Here is a 19065-nt window from a genome sequence, read left to right on the forward strand (position 1 = left end):
CTTTTGCCCCCTTCGGGATGTTCAAAGACTTCTTTAAAGTTTCGCAGGAAATCTTGAAAGCAGGAAAACACGGGGCTGTTATCTCTCCACACCGCGGTGGCCCAATCCAGTGCTTTGCCAGTGAGCAAGGAACACACAAACGATATCCGACTGGATTCGGTGGGATACAGAGACGGTTGCTGGTTGATGAACAGGGAACATTGGAGAAGGAACCCCTTACATCTGGCTGGAGTGCCGTCGAACTTTTCTGGGAGCGCTAGGCGAGGATTGACTGCAGGGGAGGCCACGAAGCCTGGATGGGCGGGAGCAGTGGGCGGCGGCGTGGCAGTTTCGGCAGGACTGAATCGGAGGCCTTGAAGCGTCTTCACCAGCTCTTCAGTAAGGGAAGTTAAGCGGTTAAGTTGATGTTGATGCACCGCAAGCTGGTTGGCTTGGGCAGTTAATTCAGATGAAATCTGCATGAGGGCTGCTGGATCGCTGTGCGGCGAAGTCTTCTGTAATGATGGGTCAACAGAACGTGGATCCATTTGCAGCTAATTTATTTAAAAGGACTTACAGAGCAGACAGGGCAAAGGCAGAGGCATAAACAGGAACAGGCAAAGGTCGAGGCAGGCGGCAGACAAACAGAATCAGGGTACAGGCAAGGATCAGGGCAGGCAGCAAACAATCACAGTCCAGGAAACAGGCAAAGATCAGGGTAGGCAGCAAAGGGTCGCAGGGAATAAACAATCCAATCGGTAACAGGTAAACAGTCCACAGAAAAACGCTCAGAAATGATCACCACAGCAAATCAAGACTTCGCGATGTGTGTGTGTGTGTGTGTGTCTTAAATAGTGTGAGTGTGATGCGGTGCAGGTGTGTGTGCAATCAGTCCCAGGAATGAGGGCCCATGGGAAACGTAGTCCGAATGAGAACTGATCAGTATTCCGGTGATGGCTCCCTCCGGCGGGTCGGAGGAAGAGCCGAGGGAGCCACATTCGTGACAGTTGGAGATATGGAATGGAGTGAGGACTAATTATCTTGTCATCACAGGTGAACACCGGAGTTGGTGAGGAGAGGACACACCACAAAACTATTAATTTTGTATTTAATGATTTATAAGTGATATATAATTGTTCACGAAGGCTGGAAATGAAAAACGCCTTATATTCGGGTGTGCAGAATTATTAGGTATGTTTTCTTTTACAGATAAAATGAGCTAAAAAAAGACATTTAACTCAGACTGAAAAGTCAAAAATTATTAAATGCCCATAAGAAGGATGCAATACTAGAAATTGCAGTTAAGGCATGATGGTTTGACAGCAAAACCCTCATTGGGTCAGCAGGGTCATTTAATAATTTTTTTAAAAGTTAAATGTCTTTTTTTGGCTCATTTTATCTGTAAAAGAAAATGTACCTAATAATTAAGCACACCTGAAGGTGTTTTTCATTTCCAGCCTTCATGAACAATTATATATCACTTATAAATGAGTAAATACAAAATTAATAGTAGTTATTAAGATTAATGAGGTTTGGAATCGGTAAGATGTGCCTGGAAAAAAAAATATGATCAGAAAATCATGTATCTAATCATTCTGCACACACTGTAATGTGTAAGGTTTGTTTCCAAATCATAGGCCAAACGAAGAGTGTGTGTTATAATTAACCATGACAACAGATCACGAAGGAAACGTGACAGAAATCAGTTGCTGACAATTATACAGTTTAGCATCATTGTGTAAAAATATCTGAAATCAGAATGCAATGGCTGATCAGATCTAGGTATAAAGAGAGCTGTATAATAAACAAAAATCATGAATATAATGAAAATGTAAAAAAAAAAAAAAAAAAAAGAGAGAGAGAGATGACTTTCTAAATTACATTTCTTTATTTCTCAGACATTTACCTTGGATAACAAGGTTGGTGCATATATATACTCACGCTTCATATACTATTACAATCACATCTGATTCCCAATCACAGCAGTACTTCACTGTTCATTACTCAGTTGCTCCTTTTATTGTAGTTTTACTGATAAATGATCATATCATATTAACATTTCATTTTGCGCTATTGATTCAACATTTGCTTTGTAAAATAGCATGATACTAGTATTTACTTCAGAAAGTCTGTTTATACATAAAGTATAAGCACTTAGTAATCCTTTAACATATCTTTACAGTTGTCATTGTAGACAATATTTAAAACATTATTCAGCATACAAACTATAATGTATTTTGAAATGACTAATGAATCGATCAAAACAATAGTATTAGTAAGATTTATAATTAAAATTTATTTTGTACTTTCAAGGATTTCATTTAAAGTATGCAGTTACCTCTGACCCAAATTAAAAAATAGGTTTTTCATGATCTCTTTAGCTAGACATAATAATAATAATAATAATAATAATAATAAAACAAAATAATCATAACCATCTCAATCATCATCAGCATGTCAGTATGTGCCACTCATACAACTTTGGTTTGAAATACATTAAAATTGATACAGAAAGCAATTTACAAACTAAAGTGAAGTGCTGAATGTGTTTAACCCTACTGTGGTCTCAAGAACAAAATCTAAATAAAAAAACAATGATAAACAATGTCAAGTCCACAGTCTGCAGAACCTTAATTTGCTGTGTTATTGATATGTGGTGTTAACACTGAGTAGTTAGAGATAGATTAGATGCCTCGCTGGTCAGTATTTCAATAGACTGGAGGGAAATTTAATGAAATTTAGTCATATTGGAATATCTGCCAATATTAGCCCTTATTAAGCTAGATGAACTTGAATCAATTGCCATGTTTAATTAAGTACTATATTACTAATGGTGCTTTTCCACTGCATGGTACAGTTCGGTACGTCTCAGTACGGCTCACTTTTTGGCGCTTTTCCACTGCTTGGGATGGCTCGGTACGGCTCACTTAAATCACCTCGGTAAACACTGCAGATCACTGGTCAGAGAGAATCATCACTACCAGTGACTTTTTTTAAAATACTTGCTTTAAAAGACCGTCACACGCAACTTGAAAAAAGAGATGGCTATACTGTGGTCAGTAGACGAGGTGCAGACTCGTTAGTAGCCAAGGAGCGGTTCCACGGCAGCAAAGGTGCCGCAACTGTATTAGTCTATAATCCCACTTTGAAGCTGTACTAAACTGCAGTGGAAAAGCAAACCGAAAGTAAAGCGAGCCGAGTCAAGCTGTGACGAAACCGAACTGAGCCGAGCTGTACCACGCAGTGGAAAAGCGCCATAACTATACCCCAATTTCACATCAAAATGTCATGAATTTCTAAGAAAGTCCTTGTTTTGAGGCTACAAGAAGACTGCTTTAAAGAAATACAAATTACAAATCATAAGTATGTGGATTTGCTCTCATCTTCACTCTGATATTTATCTATACAGTTCTCCTCCAGGATTCTAATGAGAGTTGCCATTGTGCTATTTGGATCCAGCAGAGTCACTAGAGGGACATTCACACCTCTATTATTGAAGATAAGATTCTGCAGAGTCATAGCTAACATTGAGTCAATGCCTAAATCGAAAAGATGAACATCATCATTCAGCTCAGCCATTTCAATACCAGTCGTTTCACTAATCATGAAACTCAGATAATCACGTGGTGAGGATGATTTCTTGGGTTGTTCAGGTCTAGATAAATTCATTCCAGCTTTACTAAAAGCTTCATGTACTATTTTGAACAAACGTGCTTGAAGCGATTTGTTCTGACTAAGAATGTTATTCCAGCTGTTTTTAAAATTGAATTTGCATACAACCTGTTGAGGTTTGTTGATCAAGAGGCAATGCTCAAGACTTTCATGGATTTCTGGAATCTCCAAAAGCATGATTCCCTTTGCCTCCAGAAATCTCTGGAAATGGGCTTTGTTCAGCAGAAGGCCAAGATTCAAAGCCCCCCAATTAATGGACTGTCCAGAAAGCCCAATATTTCTGCGGTACTGACAGAAAGTGTCCATGAATGTATTAGCTGCTGCATAATTAGTTTGTGAGGCATTGCCAATGAAGGCCGAGATGGAGGAATAGCACACAAAGTAATCCAGATTGCACTGTATGGTAGCACGGTGAAGGTTAATCACTCCATTTACTTTTGGCCTCATGACTTTCTCATAAAGAGATTTGTCAAGACGTTCAATCAGCCCATCATGCAGGACAACTGCACTGTGAAATACCCCTTTGATTGGACTGGATGGAAACAGTTTTCCAATATTAACAATTGTCTGGTCCACTTGCTCAGATACAGAAACATCACACGGCAGACACTTAATGACAGAACCCCAATGGCTACTGAACTGACTTATCTCCTGTTGGATCTGAGTGTTTGGATTACTCCTAGACAGAATGACAATGTTTCCTCCTCCTTTCTGAGCAATGAACTTTACTGTCTCAAACCCCAACCCTGTTAGACCACCTGTGACAATATAGACAGAATTTTTCTTGAATAGACTGTGTTTAGGCATCACTGGAATGTCAGACAGCTGGTTCTTGTCTTTACTGTTCAGGATGATAATGGGTAGGATCTGGCATCTGAAGTATGATTCAGATTCTTTTACAGACAGAAGATCAGTGTCTAGAGATTTCACTCTTTGAACAGCTGTTGCATCTAAAGACAAGGACTTTTTGTCCAAATGCATGGATTTCAGCCAACGGTAGATGTGTGGCATTTGCATTTGCAGAGACCCCTTTTGCATTATTTGGGACATGAGGAGGACATGGAAGTGGACTTCCTCATTTGTACCTCGGAATGTTGTAGTATTGAATGGAAATTCTGTCTGGTTGTCATAGACAAGAACAATATCTTTGATGCCTCTAACACTGCTAGCTATTTCAGCGGTTTCTACATTATAAGGAGGTAGAAGAACAGCTCCCACAACCTCACTAAAATCACAAGACAGCTTATCAGTCTGCGTGCTCACTCTGACATTCCAACCTGATCTGTTTGCAATAGCAATTAAGACATTCATCAAAGCTGAGTCCGGAACAGTTGAGAAAATGCCCAATTTCCATTGCTGTTTAGCTTTGGGTAAAGCCTCATGCAAGATCTCCCAAGCCAGTACCATATAAGAGACACAAGGCATGTTCTTCAAGAATGAAAGCCTTTTTGCTTTGCAGCAAACAGCTGCTGGGAGAACTACTTTAGTGGTGGCAGCCACAGGGTAACAAGACACAACGTGATCACCAACTTTAAATTTGCTGACATCTTTACCCACAGCTGTAACAGTGCCACTGAAGTCAAGGGCTAAGAGCTTATGGTTTTCAGTTGTGTGCTTCTCCCAATACAACGTCTGACCATATTTCAGGTCAGAAATGCTGACTGGAAAGTAATCTGATGAATGAACACAGATATTACTGAGGCGAAGCTCAATATTTTTTCCTTGAATCAGTTCAATGGAATTATCCATTTGAGTTGCTGACACATTTGTCATTATATATGGGTCAGATGTCTGCAAGATGAAGACTTCTTCATCCAAAATGTGGACATTTCTTGAAGAGATTGCCATGGCTGGCAAAGGTGTGTGGGTGATTTCAGGTTTGAGAATTTTGCCCTCCTTCACTACTAGCTCTGGATATTTGTTACAGGGGTATGATCTGAGGACCTGAACCAAAGCTTTGATGTCTTCATAAGTGGCAGAGCCCATGTCAATCAGCTGGAAGGAAAGTTCTTGCAACTCAGCTGCACATGCTCTTATCATTCCTGACAGAACAAACCCAGGGTTTATGTGGTCCACTATGCTCTCAGATGACCTATAGGTTATTACTCTGATATCACCTGAGAAATGAAGTGCATTGAGATATCTGACAAGCTTTCGGAAAATCTCACAACACCCCGCCATACTGTCCAAGACCTTCTCTGATTCGAGAGAGGTTAGGTCTGCATCACCCCACATGAACAAAATTTCCTGGAAGTTTTTCTTTACACTTGAAATTTTCAGTTTTGACAAAAGAAGTTCAACTCCATCCTCTAACAGTATGTTACCACTTGAAGAAGACACATATCTAGATGTTGGGTCCAAGTACTGTTGCAAAGCTTTAGATATTCCTACCTGGTCAGAAAAGACCAGTGCCTTTATCGGTGTATCAGATGTGTCAATTTCAGAGATGCTACTGAAATCGTTGTGGAAAAAGTACTCCTTGACTACTTGGAAACGACTTCCTAGCATTCTGATCTTCACATGCCTGAGTTCAACTAACACCCTACCCTGTTTGTTGGCTAAGCAGCCACAAAGGTCAAAATCATCTTCTCCCACATGTACTGTTCTCAGATATACAACCATCTCTTCTTGCAATGGTTCAAATACAGTCAGGCTTCCAATTTGTGCAGGATATTTTGGTCTTGTGGATAGCTCATGCCCTATAGTTGCAGGAACAAGTTGCATGACATAATCCAAGACCACAGGGTGAAGGTGATAGTCATGTAATTGAGGCAGTAATTCCTTTCTGACCTTCACAACAGATATAGCCTCTCTAAATTCTTCCCCACAATAAACATCTGCATTATTTCTGAAGACAGACCCATATTCAAATCCTGCTTGACTTAGAAGTTTGTAGAGTTCTTCGGTAGTCATGTGGAATGTGCATCTTTTGGAAATACAGTCTAATGAAATGAACTGTTCTTCAGGACTTCTACCTGGTTTTGCTTCTACTGTGCCAAATGCATAGACTGCAGAAGTAGACTGTATTTTGAACTTACATGTGTTATCGGTCAAATTGTCTGAATGATCCAGCTGTACTTTTATATCTGGGGTATTCTGGGTAAAAACTAATGGACTCTGAAATGTTATGCTGAGCTGCAGAGAACTGAGTGGAACCTTAGGTTTTGCATATGTCATGTAAGTTGCTAATCCCAACTCTGCATAAAATGCCCCAGGAATGATGGCAACCCCACTGTGCCTGTGGTCCTGCAGGAAGGCTACTGATTCAGAGGATAAATCACAGCTGAACACTGTACTGTCTGTACCTATTTGTGTAACTACTGGATGGTTGGCAGTGGAACTGATCAACTGCAAATGAGAAGCGAAGACATCTCTCTTCACATCATCAAATTGGTATCGTGGGTAGGGAATTGGTTCAGTCTCAAAACCTTTGTAGAATGTTTCCCAGTCCACTTTGACCCCAAGCTCAAACAGTTTGGAAACAGCTGCAAGCATTGTCTCGTGATCTTTATCTGGCTGCACTGAGGGAATCACAGTAAATTCATTTCCCAGAGTCTCAGTGATGTACCTCTGCAAAGATCTTCTTGGACCAATTTCCACAAATACCACACTCCTTTTGTTTTTAACTGCAGACTTTACAGCTTGTTCAAATTCAACTGGTTCTCTGATATTCTTTGCCCAATATTCACCAGTAGTAAAATCTGAGGAGCACAAACTAACACCTGTCACTGTTGAGAACAGTTCTGCCTCCAAATTATGTGCCTGCAATGAGCCTATACTCTGTTTCACTTTGGATAAAATGGGATCCATCTTGTGACTGTGGTATGCTGCAGGAACATCTAAAATGCGAAGGAACAAATCTTTTCCACTGGCTGAGTTGCTCAAATTTTGTTGGAATCTGTCAATGTCATCTGCATCTCCTGAGAGGGTGCATGACTGAGGGCTGTTATAAGCAGCCAGACAAACGCTTCCTGAATAAGATGGAAGAATTTTCAAGACTTCAGAAACAGCCATATTACTGACTACCAGCATCTTCCCTCCTGTCACAGTGCTTTGCAAAGAACTGCGATAGTGGATGACTTTCACTGCATCTTCAAGTGACAGCAAACCAGAACAATGAGCTGCAGCGACTTCTCCAATAGAGTGCCCCAAAACAGCATCAGGCCTGATGCCCCAGTGTTTCAGAAGTTTGACAACAGCAACCTGAATAGCAAACAGAAGGGGCTGGACAATTTTTGGATCAGACAGCTCTGTACTTTTATCAGATTCACTCTCCAGCATCTCTATCAGATTTAAACTTCTATAGCTTTGCAACAGAGTTTCAATCTTCAAGATTTCCTCTCTGAAAACTGGCTCTTGTTTTAAGAGCTGCTTGCACATACCCTGATATGTAACACCATTGCCACAAAACACAAAAACTAGCTTGGAGTCTGTCTTTGATGGTGTAAGCTTTTTCTCCACAGCAACAGTTAGTTTCTCTTGCAGATCTGCCAGTGATGATGTTTGAAATACTTTCCTGTATTTGTGTTTCAAGTGACTTCTTCTACATGCAGATGTGTACAGTAAAGACTGTAGATCTGATATTTTCCCTGCACTGATCTGTTCTGCTGTATCTGCAATAATATTTTTCATGGATTTTTCGGAGGCTGCAGAGACCACAAAGTACTGATGGGATTTGCTTATCAGCTGAGCTTTTGGCTTTTTTGACTGCACATATTGTCTGACAATTGCATGTGCATTTGTTCCACCAAACCCAAAGTTATTGATTCCTGCAGACCTCCCTGTTCTGCAATCACTGATCCATTTTTCTGTTTTGGTGGGGATTTTCATATTGAGAGATACAATGTCTATGCTGGAGTTTTCCACAGAGTAGAACAATGATGGCACAATGGTTTCGTGCTGCATCATCAATAGAACCTTTATGAGCCCTGCAACACCTGCGGCAGATTCTGTGTGTCCAATATTGCTTTTAACAGATCCAATGATGAGTGGCCCTGATTTTTGAGGTCTTGCTTTGGCAATGACTTTTGAGATGCTACCTGCCTCTATTGGATCTCCAGTTGGAGTCCCTGTCCCATGAGCCTCAATGTACTGGACATTAGTCAGGTCAGTTTCTGTTGAGTAGATTTTTCTAAGCAGCTCCTCCTGCTGTACCATGGATGGTTTGGTGATTGGACTAACTGTGTGGCCATCTTGATTGACTGCAGTTTTGCTGACAATACCCCAAATATGATCATTGTCTTCAAAAGCCTGTCAAAATACAGACAGCGTATGAGTGTTTCTTGCAGTAGTTTATGATTAGGTACATCGCTGTCATAATTTATATGAGACAATCTTTTTATTTACTTTTTTCAGAGGCTTTAATAGAACAACCCCGCATCCTTCACCTCTGCCGTATCCATCTGCTTTGCTGCTGAAAGGTTTACTCGTTCCATCAGAGGAGATCATTTTTGCCTTGGAGAGAGTCACAAAAAGAGTCGGCTCCAATATACAGGACACACCGGCACACAAGGCCATATCACAATCTCCTGTTGAATAGAATACAGATAACCACAAAAATTAGGGTGATGGGAGCAGCCTAATGGCTAATAATTTAATTAATTCAATAAAATTTAGGAACAAGGAGCTATAGCTTGTCTTGCTTCATCACCATTTAGCTAGATAGTCTCAAATGAATTGATGGAGAAAAATAAGTGTACTGAAAGATGATTTTTCACAGAATGTATTTCCCAGATACACCTGCACTCAATTATTATAATATAGTTTGCAGATAGGTTCCATGCATCTTGAAGATGTTGCCACAGTTCTGCTATGGATTTAAGCTTAAGTCTCAATTGCTTCTGTCTCTACTTTTCAATATTACAGTAATTGCAAAAGGAATGTTTGAAAATCTACAATTGATGTCACACATTGATTTAATGGCACACTAAAGCAAAACATATATGAAACATAAAGCATCTAATGTCTTGCACAGTACTGTATATTAGTACACATACAGTATACAGTATATAGACAATCTTCTTAAAATGTGCAGATAAGTTGATCTACATGGCTTACATACATATTTTTGAAGACTACCTTGTTTTATGGCTTGACAAGCTAAGTGAAGGGCAACGAGAGATGAGGAGCAGGCACAGTCAATGGACAGTGAGGGGCCAGTGAAGTTGAATACGTATGAGATGCGGTTGGCAGCTATACTCATAGCGGAACCAGTGCCATTGGTGTGGTCTATGTGTTTTGGATTAATCCTCATATTTGCCAGCTCAAAGTCTTTGTTCATTAGGCCTGAAAAAAGCAATGTTAGACATAACAAAAAAACATGTTAGACATGTTAGCTGGAGATATGTTTTTATCCATAGCCACTTACTGTATACCTATTACAGCGCAACCTGAGGTTAAGTGCCTTGCTCAAGGCAACAATACTTGCAGGGCTCTGACATGCAACATTTCAGTTATCAGTCCTTAACTGTAGCCACCTAATGTGCTATTTGTGTTATAACAAAGAAATTAAAGCACAATTGCACAGACTGAGGTCAGGACAAGTTAGATCCTTCTTGTGAACCGGGGAATTACTGAGAAAATTAATGTGCTACGAGCAACGAGCCTTAACCTGAGGTTGCTCTGAAGGTACTTCCCATGCAGTTAGTGCATATACTTATTCAATAGAATTAAAAGACACCAAAAGTTACTTTTTTTAGTCTTATATTTAGCTTATACGTTACCCAAAAATACTCCTGTTCTTGTTCCACTGGCCTTTTCCATTGGTATCCCAGCATCCTCAAGGGCCCTGTAGGTGCACTGCAACAAAAGTTTGTGCTGAGGGTCCATGTTGATTGTTTCAGCATTAGTGATGCCGAAGAACTTGTGGTCAAACTCATTGAAGCTGCACAAAATAAAAGGTAAGCGATGGGGTTATTTCTTTTGGAGTTCAGATACTACAGGGATAGTTCACCCAAAAAGGACAATTCCATTATTACTCATCCTGACATGATGTTATTCCAAACCTGTGTGACTTGTTTTCTTCAGTGGAACATTAAAGATGATACTTTGAAAGTCAGTGGTCTCCGAACAACATTGAACCTCATTGACTTATTTGGATTTGGATTATATCGTTAACTATATTCTAAATAAACTACATATATATATAATATATATGCGCTCATTAGGGGAGGGTCTTAATCTCCTCATCATTATTCTTGATCATTCACACCTCCAATGGCCTTTGTTAACAAAACGTGTCTTACAAAATTTAAATCAATATATGTTTATGTGAATGAGTGGGTAGAATGGTTTTCAAATTTTTTTAAAGAAAGAATCTCTAGACTACAAAATCCAGATAAGCTGGCCTTTCAAGCCTTCCTGTATTGAAATGTAAATGGGCAGTGGGGGTTGTGCAGCAAACTCAATCCAAACAATCCTAAATACACATGAAATTACCTATGTTAGAATATCAAGGATAATAATGAGTTATGGTCAAATCATTAAATTTTTAGGCTACAGTTTTAAATGGTCTCTTAATCAAAAAGAGTTTGACTCATTAAGTTTTTAGTTTTGTGACTTTCTCACTGCATCCAAACCTTGAAGTTGATTTGGTATTGTGTCTGCTATTTCAAGACGCCTTGCTGCCATTTGTGCAGCACTGTAACACTACAGAATTCGTAGTGTCTTATTCACCCAGTTCACCAAACCAACTTTTTAGCCTCACAACAGTTAATTTCATATTCAAAATGCACTAAAACTACCAAAACACATAATTCATTTCTCAAATCAAGTCATTCTTCCAGAACTCTAGCAAAGGTTTCACCCAACAAACACACTTTGTCACTCATAAAACACAGGCTTAAAAACACTACCGACAGGCATTATACAATTTTTTTTTGCCCCTTTCTGTTTTTCAGAATTCACTGCAATTTGTTACATGGTCCACAGCACACGAAATTAGCTTCTTTTTGTGCCTTCTAGCACTTGAATATTTAAATTGTCAAGGCTTAAACTTTCTTGATGATGCAGCGCTGACCCGTCAACTGTCACAATTGTCGTTTATGTTTGTTCACGTTCTTGCTTTGTTAGAATTCATAAAATGTTACTGGCCAACTGGCGAGTTACACCGTTTTATACGCTCACCAACACCATTTTTTACTCACATTTGGCACTTGGCAAGTATTAACTTTAGGGCCTGTCTATATGTACAGGCAAATTTTACATGCTCTTTTCAAAACTGTTCAACTTAATTTCAAAACCGAACATAATAAGACATTAAATAAGACATCAATTTGCTACATTCTACAGTAATATTTTTGAGATATTTTCAGAATCTAAAAAATGATCTATCAAAATACTATCAAAACAATTAAATGTAGCTGAACCTCAATAATAATGTACTCATGTCCTCAGTGATATGAATATCTAAATTGTCATAAAACCAGACAATACATAAAGCCTGCTGTTTGAAGATCAAAACTCAAAGTTTTATGTTGATTGTTGCATCTAAATATTGAACAGTTGGCTCAACTTACATTTCAGTTTTAAAGTTCAACTAAAACTAAAAGTTAATTGAGCCAACTGACAATTTTGCAGCAATGCAGCAAGTCAACAAAAAATTTTGAGATCTGACCTCCAAAATCTTTACAGTGTGTTTGTGATGGCAAGAAATGACAAAGCAATCAAACAGGTGTCACACTTTACCATCTAACAGGGGACTCTAACAATTAGTCAGTTTGTTTAACAGAATGACTATTCATAATGTAAAGTGATGACCTGCAATTCTTACCTTAAAGAGCTATTTTTGCCTGATTTGTTGGTATATACTGATGTATGTACGTTGGTTTATTGACCATGGTAGGTTTATTGATGTTAAATAATATTTTTGACTTGAACAAAATAAGTTGATTTACCATTTTAGGTTACCATTTTTTATTCATCATTCCATGCCAAATTCCACACAAGATAAAGTGTACATGGTAAAGTTTAGAAGCAAGAGCATGTGCATGTTATAGTGATTTCACTACACAAGAGGACACTGGACCCCTGTTAGATGGTAAAGTGCAATACCTGTTTGGTTGCCTTTACAACCTTTATAACCTTGCCTTTATTTTGGATCAAAACTCAGTTTTATGATTTTTTTTCATTGAAAATCTTCAGTTGGTTCAACTAAAGTGCCTGTGTGAATAGACATTCAGTTCACATAATGTGATAAAGCCAGCTGAACATTTTCAATGCAGCAAGTCAATATAAAATTGAGCTTTTTTATATTTATAAAAAAATAAAAAAAAATTAAAACATTTGAATATTTTGTTAATTTATATGGAAATTGTCTTAGAATGTTTTAGAATTAGAGTGAAATAATAATGAAGATAATTCTAAAAAACTCTATAATTGGCCTAGTAGTTAATAGAAGGTTCCTTAAGTAAGCAGCCTGTTAAACTGCAGCTCTACAGTCTCAGAGCTTTTTCTGGGACAGCAAGCCATTCAAACAATAGAGGAGTGTGAACAATGTGTGTTAATGGGCCATTGCAGTTCCTGATCTAGCCTACAGGGGTGCTGCTGAGTATGGGCTTAAACACACACACACCTGTAGGTCCCCACCAAAATTCACCAGTGTTTTTTTCTTGATTTTAACATGATTTAAAGCATGACCAACAGGGGACCTGAAAAATGTCCCCTCTTTGCTCGGTGGTCCCCTGTTGGTAAATGTGTAACGACACCATGGTCCCCTGTTAGATAGGTAGACAAGCACACACACACACAAACGCAAAAGACCAACCAAGGGTTCAGCATGTAAGACGTGTATGGTGTACAAGGACTTGCAGGAGTTGAAATAATAAATCCTCGATCACTTTTAGTCCGCTTTGACGAAATTTCCCTCAACTAGCGTGTCTTTTTGAAGTGACTAGAAGCCTTGTCACCTGACCTGAATACTGCGTGCTGATTCGCTAAAACGGACTTATTGGTTTCTGTACACAAACAACAAGGGGCGCTTGTCGGTTTCTGCTGTAAAGCGTGAATTCGCAATGCATTGGCAGTGGACAATACCAGCTTTTCTGACAAAACGGATTTATGGTCTAGAACGTGCTATAAGTGGAGAATAATGCACAGCAGTTAATTTTTTTTTAAAATATTTTTTAGCGGTTTTTGCAAATGAACTCTTCATTTATTCATGCAGTCTGACGTACAGACGTGGAAAGTGCACAATCGTGTGAGCAGTGTAATAGGTCAGTTATAGCACGATGGAGGCATTGCCTCTTCTCATTGACATTTCCCTCATTCTATCTCAATTACCCCCCACCAAACTCACGGCACGCTTTACAGCAGGGTTCCTCAAATCCGACTTTGGAAGGCCACTGCTTTGCAGAGTTCAGCTCCAATTCTAATCAAAGACACCTGAGCAAGCTAATCAAAGTCTTCAGAGTTACTAGAAAATTACAGATAGGTGAGTTTGATCAGATTTTGACTTCAACTCTGCAGGGACGGATTTGAGGAACCCTGCTCATAGGGGGAATAATTAAAACTCAATGGGCTCAAGGGAGGCAAGACACTGTAACTTTGTTTATAACTGCTGGTGTCACTGTTGGACTGTCATTTAAAAAAAAAAAATAGTAATGTATACACTTTTAATGTCACATTTTAGAGGGTCTGAGGCAGATTGATAAACACTCATGTATTATAAAATTTTGACCGTATTTGAACGACAAACATAAGTTCTTTTTATGAAGGCAAATGAATTGAAGTCTTACCCATCAATAAGTGCTGCTTTTGCTGTGTGTGTCTTTCCTGCCTTCTTCTCATCTGGATCGTACCACTGAGAGAGATTAAACCTGTCATTTGGTATCTGAACTGCACAGTTCTTTCCATGAAGGAGGACACGCCAGAAGTTTTCAAGTCCCTCACCTAAAATGAATGAGAACATACAATCTAAATACAATTTAGGCCAAAATCATAACATGAAAAAAATAATAAAACACTGTAAATTATTAACATTTACCTCCAGGAAAATGGCATCCAATGCCAACAACAGCGATTTCTACATCATCATCCATCGTATTTCATAAGGCTGTGTGTGCAAATACATTTGATTACAAACTTTTACAGAAAAAATAAACATTGAGTCAGTTAACTAAATATTTATCCATGGCATTTAATATTTTGGATTTCTTCCTCATTTATGCATTTCTTTCAGCAGAAAAAAAATAAAAGGGGGAAAAAATCATATTTTTTATCAAGGGACCTCTTGTTGAGTTGACACAGAATGGACAATTATTACTAGTCAACCAGAAAAAAACAAAATCCTGTATAATGCAAAGACAACCTGAAAATCTGAATAAACATGGAATCTAATTTGAAATATAGCTAGAGTAAATAAGCTTTTTAAAAGTAGATATAGATTTCACTGTATATTAAATGTGTATATGTATATTTTTAGTTTTATGCTTATTGTTTTAAGAATATTTATAAGCTGATATGTTGATAAGCTGAAACTGTCTATAATTTTCTTTTGTTAAATTATTTTTATTTTGTATTATTTTACCCAGTTTTGGCTCAGAGAATGAGACAAAAATATAAAGCAAATTAAATGAAAAACATGGACTTGCCTGGATACACATGTTGAATCGTGTCTTGTTGAAAATGCTTAGATGAGGCTGAGTCTACCCAATATTTATTTAGTTAAAGGTAATGATTAACTAGTACAACATTTCACTTTACTGGAAATTATTACTGGTTTCATCAGCTATAAGCTCATAAAACATTTTTTTAATAAAACCCCTCTGATTGTAATCAGTCTCTTATGTAAAATGCTGTCATTTACACTGGAATAGATAAAGTTTATCTTTATCACGTTTGATATATCACGTTTCGATATAACCTAACCGAATTCCGCTTTTTATTTTAATTTGCCAAGTTATCAGAATGTATTAGTGATATCGAAGACTTAATGGTTATTTCTCTTTTCAATTGACAAAACAGAGGTATTGGTTATTGGGTTAAAAAACTCAGAACATTAGACAAGGGAGTATAACTTTGTTTTGATGATTTACTGTAACACCATCTTCTAGGGTTAAGAAACTGGGTGTTACGTTTGATAGCAATCTGTACTTTGACAATCATATTTCCAATGTTTGCAGAACAGCCTTTTTCCACCTCAGAAATGTTGCTAAACTAAGACATATTTTAGGCTAGAGGAGAACTGAGCCAACTGAGCCTGTTGTTGTTGTTTTTTTTGTTTGTTTGTTTTTTTTCTTCATTCTGTCAAATGATGGAGTTTGGCATTCTTGCCACTATTGCCTTTGACTTGATCAGGTTTAAAGACACTTAATATTGAGCAAAACTGTTTATTGATTTGACCACTGACACCATTGAATGAGAACACTGAACTGAGCTGAATAATGACACTATTGTCTTGTGCTTATTGATTAACCAACCTTGACCATTGACTCTGTGATAGAACTGAAGCAGTGCTGACTTGAGCTGAATAATGACACTATTGTCTGTATTGTACTCAATACTATTGTACTAAATATTAATTTGCATCATCGATTATTAGTTTCCTGTTCATTACTGTGAAGCTGCTTTGAAACAATCTGTGCTGTATAAAGCATTACAGAAATGAAAGTGACTTGACTTGACAAATGCTGTCTGTCGCTGATACTGAAAAACGTATTCATACATTTATGGCATTAGATTGCTGTAATGTGTTATTAGATGGATGTCCTGCAGACTCAATAAGCTTAAAAAAAATAAGCTTACTAAAACTAAGAAATATGATCATATCAGCCCAATACTATTGTCTCTACATTGGCTACCTTTTAGGTTTTGTATTAAAATTCTGATAATTAATTACAAAGCTTTGAATCTTTGGGGTCTAGCCCATCAGTACTTATGTTACTATTGTGCTATAATCCTTCATGTTCACTATAGTTCACATCACAAAATAGTAATTGTATCTGAAATTTGTTTTGCTTACTAAAAATTAAATCCATATTATATATTACTCAAAAAATCATTGCATAAATGACTAAATTTGATAACTTTTAAAGTGCTCCTATTATGCTTTTTCAGATAATACCTTTCATGCAGTGTGTAATAAAGCTTTTTGTGAATGTAAAAGGTCTGCAAAGTTTTAAAGATCAAAGTGCACAATAAATAAAGTTATTGTCTCATAATGTACGTCAAACTGAGTAGCGTATCACTGAGAAATGTCCCGCACAAGTCGTCCTTGCAATGGAGGCTTGGGTTGAATAACTAGATCTTCCAATGTTTCATCATCAGTAGGATGACCAGACATACCGTTTATTCTTGGTGTCCCGACTTAAAAAAAATTTCTTAATTGCTGAGCAATATAGCAAGTCTTTTGTCATGTGAGAGAACAGCCTAATCAGAAGTGTGTGTATATATATATATATATATATATATATATATATAGACCATATATAGACTATAGTCAAACCAAAAATTATTATACCCAAAAATTCTTCATACAGTGGACTACCAGTAAAACTGATAAAAATTTGGAACCAAAAATTATTCGGACATTTTGACCTGACCATGTTTTGCTTAAGTGTTATCTGACATATTTAAGATAAATTTTTTCTGACACAGTTTAATTCTGAAAACTTGTCATATTTTATTACCATTTTTTTAAACTATAGTGAATAAACTGAATTAATGAATGAAATGTTCAAGGTGTCTGAATATATATATATATATATATATTAAATTTCAGGGGGAAAATACATATAGAGGCAGGCAGACATGATTTTTTTATTTATTTATTTATTTTTTTACAATAAATCAAAAACATCAATGTCCATAGTACAAAGACAGCACCGCAACCCGTCATTTGCCATTGGTCATGGAAATACTTTAGTTATACAGATGTTTTGCATTTTCCTCATTTTTAACAGCAACTATGTACAAAAGAAAACTTACATTATCTTACAGATAATTTATGTTTTAAGAAAAGTCTGGGCAAATTGGTTTTATATAATCAGTCCATTTTTTCCAAATTGTAAAAGAAAAAACAAATCTTTTATCTGGGTTCTTAAGGAAAAGGAAAGATTTTCCGTTACATATATATTATGTAATACATCAATCCAGTCTTCAACTGTAGGTGGCTCTGGTTTTAACCATTTCTTTGTAATTACATTTTTACTGGCTGCCAGAAGAATTAACATCATCAGTTTCTTATCTTTGTTGTTCCAACCATCAAAGGAAATAAATGATGTACAAAGACTCACAAATAAAAGGAACCGACACTTCAAAAACAGCTTCTAAAATAGTGTCTCATGGCAGTAGATACAATCATCCATCATAAAATCCATCATACAATGGTAGTCCAAGGGTCGAGTGAAGGGTAATAGCACCAAACTAAACAAGAATCAAGAAATAAAGACAATCAACAAACATTCTCAAGGAAATTCCAAAGATGAGACCAAACACGCCAAAAATCATTAGACCTCTGGTGTAAGTCACAGGTCAGTTTTTCTAAAGGTAGGTAAGTGGCAATTTGATTCAACCACATTGACGGAAGGGATATGAGGAGTGGACCACAACAAAAGTATACATTTACTCACCAAAAAGGTACAAAGATGTAACACACATTCTAGATCATGGTTGAGGTGTGATTCAGCTTTACACTTCAAGAGATAGATACTCAGGGATAGAGCAAAATATTTTCCAATGATCCTCTGAACAACTTTATCCCCCAGTTTCACAGACAAGGCTTAAGCTAGTCCTAGACTAAAATGCATGTTTGAGCTGATTTCACTGAAAGCAACTTGCACTGACATATCTTAAAATATGTCAGTGCCATTGTTTTGTCTTGAGATGCACACCAGTAATATTTTTTTTTTATGGTATGTTTATAAAAGCTATTTAAATACCCTAATTGAAATAAGGCTTAATCCTGGCTTAGCCTAAGCCCTGTCTGTGAAACCGGCCCTATGTATCTCTTTCCAGTAAGTCTTAATCATATCACAGTCCCAAAACACATGCATTACCGTACCAATATTAGACTTACACTTGAAACACAATTGGGAAACATTAGGAAAAATCTTGTGGAGGTAAACCGGTGTTAAATAAGTCCTGTAAATGAACTGGAAGTTTTGCTCATGACTCGATATTGATGTGCGTCTAAAGTAGACGCCAGAGCAGGCCAAGCATATATTCTCTGGCTCTGTAAGCATCTTACAACAGTTCCCACAGGAGCAATTTATAGATTATCATGACAGAATATGCTAATCAATGACTTTAAGATTCCACATCAGCTACATAAATTCATCACGTAACCATTCAGAAGCGTCCTGTTGCATTCAAAATGTTGTCACTTCTTCTCGAGTCTCTCCATCATTGTCCGACTCCGTTTTGAACATAAAAGGCTGAACAATTTCTGACATTTTCAGTGAGTCTGCGTGAGGTAAT

The 19065-nt window shown here is 37.4% G+C and overlaps 1 protein-coding gene across 1 annotated transcript; it reads right to left on the reverse strand.

Moving 5' to 3' along the window:
* Positions 1-1537: 1537 nt before the first annotated feature.
* LOC127508720 (uncharacterized) lies at positions 1538-14687 on the reverse strand. Its single transcript, XM_051886975.1, has 6 exons — positions 14633-14687; positions 14385-14538; positions 10374-10534; positions 9730-9936; positions 8998-9179; positions 1538-8901 (listed from the first exon to the last, which is right to left on the reverse strand). The coding sequence occupies exons 1-6, from the start codon at positions 14685-14687 to the stop codon at positions 3337-3339; spliced, it is 6324 nt and encodes a 2107-aa protein (XP_051742935.1). The 3' UTR covers positions 1538-3336.
* Positions 14688-19065: the final 4378 nt, after the last annotated feature.

This window comes from Ctenopharyngodon idella, chromosome 3 (genome assembly GCF_019924925.1).
Source record: "Ctenopharyngodon idella isolate HZGC_01 chromosome 3, HZGC01, whole genome shotgun sequence".
NCBI lineage: Eukaryota > Metazoa > Chordata > Actinopteri > Cypriniformes > Xenocyprididae > Ctenopharyngodon > Ctenopharyngodon idella.